The sequence below is a fragment of the Trichosurus vulpecula genome, chromosome 6 (genome assembly GCF_011100635.1).
Source record: "Trichosurus vulpecula isolate mTriVul1 chromosome 6, mTriVul1.pri, whole genome shotgun sequence".
Classification (NCBI taxonomy): domain Eukaryota; kingdom Metazoa; phylum Chordata; class Mammalia; order Diprotodontia; family Phalangeridae; genus Trichosurus; species Trichosurus vulpecula.
The window spans coordinates 167,474,269-167,483,579 of record NC_050578.1 but is presented as its reverse complement, the minus strand read 5'-3'; the positions used below and the strand labels follow the sequence as shown (position 1 = coordinate 167,483,579).

At 41.9% G+C, this 9,311-nt stretch overlaps 1 protein-coding gene across 1 annotated transcript; it reads left to right on the top strand.

Annotated features, from left to right (window-relative positions):
- Window positions 1-2,035: 2,035 nt before the first annotated feature.
- On the top strand, window positions 2,036-8,321 carry CHRNA9 (cholinergic receptor nicotinic alpha 9 subunit). The gene is made up of 5 exons (XM_036765509.1): window positions 2,036-2,099; window positions 2,488-2,633; window positions 3,643-3,797; window positions 6,694-7,226; window positions 7,777-8,321. The coding sequence occupies exons 1-5, from the start codon at window positions 2,036-2,038 to the stop codon at window positions 8,319-8,321; spliced, it is 1,443 nt and encodes a 480-aa protein (XP_036621404.1).
- Window positions 8,322-9,311: the final 990 nt, after the last annotated feature.

Below are 9,311 nucleotides of genomic sequence, written 5' to 3'. Positions count from 1 at the left end.
CTTCCTGACTTGGGCACTCGATCCACTGAACCACCTAGTGGCAAATTAGGTCACTAGGGAGAGATCTTTAAAAATAACAGACGGGCCAGTCAGATGGCAATGAGGAAACCGTGAGAAATTAGCATCACGTTAATACTCTCCAAGAATGGGGTTCAGAAAAAGGAGAGCAGACAGAAACAGCTTTGTTAGTATCTATACAGCTATATAGGAGAGCTATTGACGAATATGTGACCCACTTGGTAGGTGTGTCGCCCGAAGGGTAAAGGATGGATTACTAGATTGAGATAGTTTGAAGAAAATAGAAACATCCATCACCCATCGCTCTGATTCTCTACAGCGAAGTATCCTTCTCTTGAGTTTTCCAGGTAGGTTTTACTGTTAGGAAGAATTGTGTTGACATGAATTCCTGTTCTACTTGGCAGCTGAATTTCACATAGCACATTAATAAAAAGAATTGTGTTTTGGAAATCAAATAACAGTGTGTATGTGAAATTGCAGGTGATAAAACATTGAATACTGTGCACAAGATAGTAGACTGTAAGTTCCTTGAGGGTAGGTACCGGATTTGTTTTGTTTTTGGTCTCTGCATCCCCAAAATGTGCGCAGCGAATGGCACATAGTAGGTGCTTCATAAATTTTGTCGAATTGAAGATGTTGAAATTAAGATGAAGATGCAGCATCATCATCAACAATGTCATTTTTACCTTAGAGGCATCAAGGTGTTGAAGTAAATAGAGCATTGGACGTGGAGTCAGAGAGGTCTGAGTTCAAATCCTGCCACAGACACTTGCTAGCCATGTGACCCTGGGCAAATCACTCAGCTTCTTTAAGGCTCAGTTTCCCCATCTACAAACTGGAAAAAATAATAACGCCTGTATTACAGGATTGTTGTGAGCTTGTTGAGGTTGTTGTGACCAACTGAGATAACGTGTAAAGGGCTTTGTAAATTTTAAAGTGCTTACAAGTGCTAGCTATTATCTTTACATATAAATTTCTTGTGAGTTTGGTCGGCCCCTGAGCCAGATTCCGAGGGCCAGCCAGCTCAGCACAGGCCAGGTAGGTACACACACACACACACACACACATACACATACCTATACACACACACAGAGACACACACACACACACACACACACATATATGTATATATATACATATATACATATGTATATATGTATATATACATATATACACATGTATATATGTATATATACATATATATTTCTGGACCCACAAAGTTAACTGGATCCTAGAACCCAGAGGATACTAAAGTTGACAGACTAAAAGACTAGGAAAACAATCTGTGTGGAAAGACTGAAAGAAAGTAAATAGTCTAATGTCTCAATTATGGAATCATCTTTTTTTCTTCTGACACTTTATCTTGTTCAGCCGATGTCAATATTTCAGCAAACTTTTTATTCACTCCATATCAGTATGTTGGAGGTGAGGGTTCTCAGGGGTTGACCCTGAGAATCTGAATAAATTCCCATGATACAAAGCCATATCTTCAGGCATAAAGAAATTTTCATGGCAAAAGGGGGGCCATTTCTGCTATTGTTCCCTTTCTCTCCCCTCCAAAGCCCTTCCAGATGTGTGATCTGAGTATTCTGGGTGAAGATAGCGGAGGATCACCTGGGGTTCCCTTCCTCACTCTCAAGCTATTAACTCTGGGCCTGACTCCTCCACGCTCCAGACATCTCGGGCTTCATTCATCACCCGGGGCAGAGCAGGCTGGTCTCAGGTTACCTGTAGTGAGGAACAAGCATGAGATCAAGATGTAGCGGGGAGAGCGGGGAGAGCGGGGAGCCACAGGACGTCAGCACGAGCACAGGTTCACTGGGTAGTACTGTAAGAGATTTCTCATCCACTGTGGTGGTTGTGACAGCTGCTCCCAAGAAAGAAAAGCCTGAAGCTGGTGCCAGAGTTTACTGGTGACTTACAGAGATTTTCCATCTATGCTGTCTTATAATTTCTCATAGAGTGAAAGAAAGTGAAAATCGCCTCTGCCTCTGGCTCAACTTCATCCAAGAAAAGGATGGACTGGCCCCATTCTTGCTTTTCCCTTTGCTGGATTTTGTGGGCAGCCTCAAGATTGAGAGGTGAGAGGACAGGTGGTAACTGTTGTATATTTGTATGTGTCATCTTGGCTTAGCATATCTGGGACTGAGGATCAAACCCAAGAGCCGGATCTCTGGGAATAGGGGGGGGAACTGTGTAAGGGAGCTGTCTGGGGGCAAGCACACAGCTGACCAGGGACATACATCCATCGTAGAAAGGGATGGATACTTGGTAATGCTTCCAAAAAGTTGCTTGTCAGTCTAGCTCCGTTTCTTGGAGCAAGTCTGGGGCAAGCCTGATTTGGGGGGAGGGGGCGTGGGGCGGAGGGAGAAGAGGGCATATACAGCATCACATGCTAAAAGCCCATTCTGCTCTGAGATACAGACTATGCTCTGGGTATTGACTCAGTACCAATTTTTTTTAATGCAGTCATAGAGGCAGCAGAAGGAAAATATGCTCAAAAGCTATTTAATGACCTTTTTGAAGATTACTCCAATGCCCTGAGACCAGTGGAAGATACAGACAAAGTACTGAATGTCACTCTACAGATTACACTCTCCCAAATTAAAGATATGGTGAGTAACAATAAGCAGATGCCTGCTGTTTAGGATGGCAACCTTATTTTCAAAAGAAGCAGCTTCTTAGCTAGGGTAGTAACAGGGTAGTGAGCAGCAGGTATTTTATGTAGGCTTAATGAGACTTGGATGAGACAAGGGAGAGAGGTCTTCACTCCACAAAGGTGTTAATTTCCCTGATATTTTCCTCACACGTGATTGCTCAGCCGTCTGGTACGCGAATGAGCAAAATTAAAATGTCTGTAAGACCTTTAAAATCTGTTTGGAGAAAGAAAATAGAAACAAGGTGTGCGTGTGAGAGAGTGTGTGTGTGTACATGCGTGTGTTTAAAAGATACTGTATCTCATTCTGCATTTGAGAATACCTATTGTTATGAGATTTCACTTTCCTTCTCTGCATTATGGATATGTACGTCTGTCTCTCTCTCTCTCTCTCTCTCTCTCTCTCTCTCTCTCGCTCTCTCGCTCTCGCTCTCGCTCTCCCTCCCTCCTCTCTCTCTCTCCTCTTTCTCTCTTTTTCTCTCCTCTTTCCCTCGCCCTCTCTCTCTGTCCCCTCTTTTTATCTCTGTGTGTCTCTCTCTTTTCCCCTTTCTCCCTTCCTTCCCTCCCTCCCTCCCTCTTCTCTCCTCTTTCTCTCTGTTCTCTTTTTCTTCTTTTTCTCCCTCTCCCTTTTCCTTCCCTCCCTCTCTTCTTTCTCTCCTCTTTCTCTCTTTTCACTCTTTCTCTGTGTCCCTGCCATTCCTCCCTCCTTGTATGTTTTCATGAGAAATTTGATCTGTTCATCAAATAGGACCTGAGCATCTGCCCATTTTAAGCTAAGCATAATTTTAAAAGATGGGCTTGTCGGCTAACTTAGGGAAGGAGAATTTTTAAAAGTTGTTGCTTGTGCATGTAACATGAAGCCCTTGAAATGGTCATAAAGCAGAGGTGGATGATGTATTCTAGAGATAGGATACATCTGGTTGAGTTGTTGTTGTCTAAAAATATCTACATCCCGAGTCCTCTTGCAGGATGAGAGAAACCAAATTTTGACAGCCTATCTGTGGATTCGCCAAATCTGGTACGATGCGTATCTCAAGTGGGATAGAGACCAGTATGATGGGCTAGACACCATCAGGATCCCCAGTGACTTAGTATGGAGGCCGGATATTGTTCTTTATAACAAGTAAGTTGGAATCAAAACTAATGGTGTGTTGCTGTCTTCAGATATTTGGCATGTATTTCAACTAGTGATTTATTTGAATTTAAGCATAAGGATGTTCCAAGAAGGCATGAAATGAAGCCTTTGTTGTGTAGGAATTGGACAACCAATCTAAAGAAACATTTAATGCATTTTTGCATCTTGTCTCTCTTCTGGCTTCGATTTCCTAAGTATATGTGTTTGTGGGAACTCTGAGTGAATATTCATGGCTATTTTGCCTGTAATTCTAATGTAAGAGGAACAGTCTGAGAATGTGCGCTACTAATATTAGCTAGCATTTACATAGCAATTTAAGGTTTGCAAAGCGTTTTATTCTTACTATTAAATTCATTTGTATGTTAAGTATGTAATATATTAATGTCATATTTATTTATTAAACATCTCATATTATCCTTACAAGAACCCTGTGAAGTAGGTGCCAATATTATCCCCATTTTACAGATGATGGAACAGAAGCTGAGCAAGGTTAAGTGACTTGTGGAGAGTCACACGGCTGGGACGTATCTGAGGCAGGATTTGAAATCAGGCCTGCCAGATTCTGGGCCCTTTACCACCTTAGCTGCCTATTAGGCCAAGAAAGGGAGACACAGTCATGACACTATTCTCTATCTTTGTTCCAGAGCCTAGCTCGGTGGCGCCAGGCACACAGAAGTGGTGGAGGCTGAGGGTCCTATGCATTTTGCTATCAAGTAAAAAATGTGTAAATAGTCACCAATCGCTTTTGAGTAAACAGCTTGGGTACTTTAAACAATACCACTGTAGTCTTGGAGATGAACAGGTAGCTAGGCAGTATAATAGATAGAACAGGGGCCTTGGCATTAAGGAAACCTGAGTTCAAAGCCTGGCTCACTTGCTTGAAAACTAGGTGACACTGGACAAAACATTTGACTTATCATCTGTTAAATGGGGCACCTGCCTCATGGGTGGTAAAGATAAAATGAGATAATGTATATACAGTGCTATAGAAATGTTAGCTCTTATTACTTTCGTGTTCTGAAGGAACACCAAATCTAGGTAGTGAAAATGCTGAATGTCCTCATAGGAGATTGACGACTACCAAGGACATTTAATCAGGTCCTTCCAGCAAGTAATGCTCTCCCTGGGAATCTGACAGTCTGGAGAGGGAAGACAGGGAGATGTGTAGAGAAAACACTGAGTTTGAAGTCAGAGGACGCTTACACCCAGGGGTTTTGCCTCTGTGGGACCGTAGGCAAGTCACTTTTCTTTTCCATAAAATGGTTACTTATAAGGGTGAGGCAAGAGAAGTGCTTTGTAAACATTAAAGAGTCATAGAAATGTGAATTATTGTCATTAAGTTTTCCAGATCACTAAAGGGCCATTGACCAAATTACCACTGCTGGTTAGCACTCTGGGGAATAAATTCATTTGGAAGAGCCTTGCCTTGTCCCTTGCCTGGGGCGCATCCATGGGCATCTTAAATTCAACATATTGATTATAGAACTCATTACTTTCCTCCCTCCCTCAACCAGACCCTCCTTTATCCAACTCCTTTCGAAGGCACCCCCTAGTTACCTGGGATATGTAACCTTGGAGTCATCCTTGATCTGGCCTCAGATCCTTACTAACTGCGTGGCCTCGGACAAGTCACTTAACCTCTATTTGCCTTGGTTTCCTCATCTATAAAATAGGGGGTAACACTATCATCTGCCTTTCAGGATTGTTGTGAGGATCAAAGCCTGGCACATAGTAGGTATTATATAAATGCTAGTTATCATTATTATCACTGTTATTATTATATCATCTTGATTGTCCCATTCCTACTTATATTGAATCAGTTACCAATATCGATTCTGCCTCCAATACATATTTCCTTCTGCTCGTCCTCTCTACTCATATGGCCACCAATCTGGTATAGGCTTGGATCCTCTGAAACTTCCTAATTAGCCTCCCTGTTTCTGGTCTACTCCTTCTCAGTGTGTCCTCCACCATCCATGCCACCGCCAAAATAGTCTTGCTAAGGTACAGGTCTGATCTTACTCAAAAACATTCAATTGTTCCCATTGCCCCTAGGATGAAATATAAATTCTTCTGCCCGGTGTTTAATACCCTGGACAGTATAACTTCAGGCTACATTTCCAGCCTTCAAACCACTCTTCTTCACAAACTCTACCCTCCAGCCAAGCTGTCTCTCTCTCTCAGCCTTGACACTCCTCCTATCCCAGTGCAATTAGAACAGCAACCCCCCAGGACTAGAATGCATCCCTTCCTCATCCCCACCTCTCAGAATCTTCGTCTTCCTTCAACACTTGGCTCAAGTGCCATCTCATCTATGAAGCCTTCCTTAATCTCTCCTTCACCGACCCTCTGCCCCAAGTCACAAATGTTTTCTCCCTCCCATTCAGAAGAGGTGTTTCAAAGGAACAATTCAAAAGGACTTGGAAATTAACTGAATATAAGGTAAAGGAGAAAGCATGAACAACTCTAAACTTTTGAGCCTAAGTCGTTGTTCAGCTGTGTCCAACTCTTTATGATCCCATAGAGTAGCCCATAGCATGCCAATGCTCTCCTTGGGAGTTTCTTGGCAAAGATACTGGAATGGTTTGCTATTTCCTTCTCCAGTGGATTAAGGCAGACAAAGATCAGTCAACTAGCCCAGGGTCTGTAGCTAGTAAGTACGTGAGGTCAGGTCTTCCTGATTCCAGGTCCAGTGCTCTACCCTCTGAGCATAACTGCCTCCTTGAGCCTTCATGCCTAGTAGAATAGTGGAGACTTTGATGTAGAAAGTTAAAAGGTAGAGAGCTACTTTGGGGAATGAGAAAATTGGGAAGGAAATGAGATGATGAATTAAACTACATTCTAATGAACAGCTTTTATTTTTTCACTTATCCCCCCCACTTAGAGCTGATGATGAATCTTCAGAGCCAGTGAATACAAATGTGGTCCTCAGATATGATGGACTTATCACTTGGGATTCCCCGGCTATAACCAAGAGTTCCTGTGTAGTTGATGTATCTTATTTCCCTTTTGATGATCAGCAGTGCAACCTGACCTTTGGTTCCTGGACCTATAATGGTAATCAAGTGGATATATTTAATGCATTGGATAGTGGAGACCTCTCTGATTTCATTGAAGATGTGGAGTGGGAAATCCATGGAATGCCTGCAGTCAAGAATGTAATCACTTATGGGTGCTGCTCTGAGCCTTACCCAGACATAACCTTTACGCTTATTCTGAAGAGGAAATCCTCTTTCTATATTGTTAACTTGCTGATCCCATGTGTGCTAATATCTTTTTTGGCCCCCTTGAGTTTTTACCTCCCAGCAGCCTCTGGTGAAAAAGTGTCCCTGGGAGTCACTGTCCTCTTGGCCATGACCGTATTTCAATTAATGGTTGCAGAGATTATGCCTCCTTCTGAGAATGTACCTCTGATAGGTGAGTAGCAGTAACAGTGGTTGTATTAAGAATAGCAAAGATGGCTACGTGCTCAAAGTGAATGAGTCACAGATTGACAGTGATAATAATGATGATGTTCATGCTGCTGCTGCTAATGATGATGCAGAGCATGTATTAGGTAGTTAATAAATTGTCACTGTATTCCTATTGTCTTTAATATAGTAGATACTTAATAAATGCTTTTGGGCTTGGATCAGTCAGTCCCAGATTATTGCATGATTGATTTTCAATTGGCATAGATCACAGGCTGCATGATTGATTTTCAATTGGCATAGATCACAGGCTGTTAGAATTGGAAAAGAATTTAAAAGTCATCAAATCCAACCCCTTTGGTTTATAAGTCATTAAGAGGCATGGTGGATAGTGGATTTAACTTGGGAGTCGAGAATTTTGATGTCTGATCAAATAGAATTCTATATGCTCTTTAAAACTAGAATGGACAAAGGTTTTGACTTGGGAAGTATAGGGGTAGGGGTAGAAGAGAAAGAAAAGTAATTTTTAATGCAAATTGTATTTTTTTTAATCTGAGGCAAGTACTATATAGCAACAATGGCCCTGATAACAGCATCTACTGCACTGACCATCATGGTGATGAATATCCACTTCTGTGGTGCTGAAGCCAAACCAGTACCCCAGTGGGCAAGGATAGTCATCTTGAAGTACATGTCCAAGATCTTATTTGTTTACGATGTTGGGGAAAGTTGTGCCAGCCCACGCCAAAGCAAAGAACGAGACCATCACCAGAAGGACTATGGCAAACTCCCAGAGCTGCACAGGAAAGGGCCCAGGAACAGAGACAGTAACATTGCCCGAAAGAAGGAAATCAGTAGAGTTTTAAACAATGACTTGGGAACCCAGGGCGAGAATCCCAAAGAGGGAGACAGTTACTGTGCCCGATATACAGCCCTGACGAGGAATATCGAGTACATTGCTAAGTGCCTCAAAGATCACCGGACCAATAATGCAAAAGGAATTGAGTGGAAGAAGGTCGCAAAAGTGATCGACAGGTTCTTCATGTGGATTTTTTTCATCATGGTGTTTGCTATGAGTATTTTGATTATAGCTAAAGCATAATCTGTGAGGTTGAAAGAATGCTGGATCTGGGAGTAAAAGAACATGATTTTGAATCTCGACTATGCTGCTTACTACCTGTGTTATGGGGGGAGGGGAGACCAAGTCATTCACCTCTTTGGGCATCGGTTTCTTCATTTGTAAATTGGAGGGGTGGGGGAGCTTCCAGGAGGCAGTCTACAGTAAAAGAAGCATCAGCAGCTGAATGAGAGTCATAAGACTTAGGCTCCAAGCCCCAAACTCCTTAAGCATATCGCTGCCCCCATTTTGGGCCTCAGCTTCCTCATTTGGAAACTGAGGGGATTAGACTTCATAACAGCTAAAGGGTTTTTTTGCACTTTAAATGAATATTCCATGACTCTTCCAGCTCTGAACCATTTTCATAAGCCAGATATTAAGATTTTCTCTATCATGTAATTGAGGGGTCAATGTTATTTAAAACACATACAACACACACACACACACACACACACACACACACACACACACACACACACATGCAAAACCCTCAAACAAGGCCTAAAATGTATCAGTGCCATTCTAGATAAAAACAAAACAAGATCGTAGACTTCAATTCTAATTATAAGCTTTTTCTCTGTTGAAGGCATTTTTGACACTTGCAAGTAGGTAAAAGGGGTATTTTTTTTTTTTTGGTGGGGAAGGAGGATGATCTTTGAACCTTGTTATACAAAGATTATTAAAAGTCACCATGAGGACCATCCACAAATGAGGCTATATCAAGTCTGTGGTCTCCCTACCACTGAAGGTCTTCCAGCAGAGGCCAGATGACCATTTATGCAGGCTAATGTAAATGGAGTTCATAAGTTGGGTAGGTCGTGGACTTCTTAACCTCTAAGGTTCCTTTCAATTTTGAGATTCTATGATTGTGTATACACACACATACACACACATATACATATATATAAAATATGTATTTGTGTATGTGTATATATGCACATACACATACATATACAAATATATTACATATGAACA

Coding starts and splice junctions, on each gene's coding strand:
- CHRNA9 (XM_036765509.1), top strand. CDS start 2,036: ATGGACTGGCCCCATTCTTGCTTTTCCCTTTGCTGGATTTTGTGGGCA. Junction 2,100..2,487: donor GGCAGCCTCAAGATTGAGAG/GTGAGAGGACAG, acceptor TTTTTAATGCAG/TCATAGAGGCAGCAGAAGGA. Junction 7,227..7,776: donor TGAGAATGTACCTCTGATAG/GTGAGTAGCAGT, acceptor TTTTAATCTGAG/GCAAGTACTATATAGCAACA.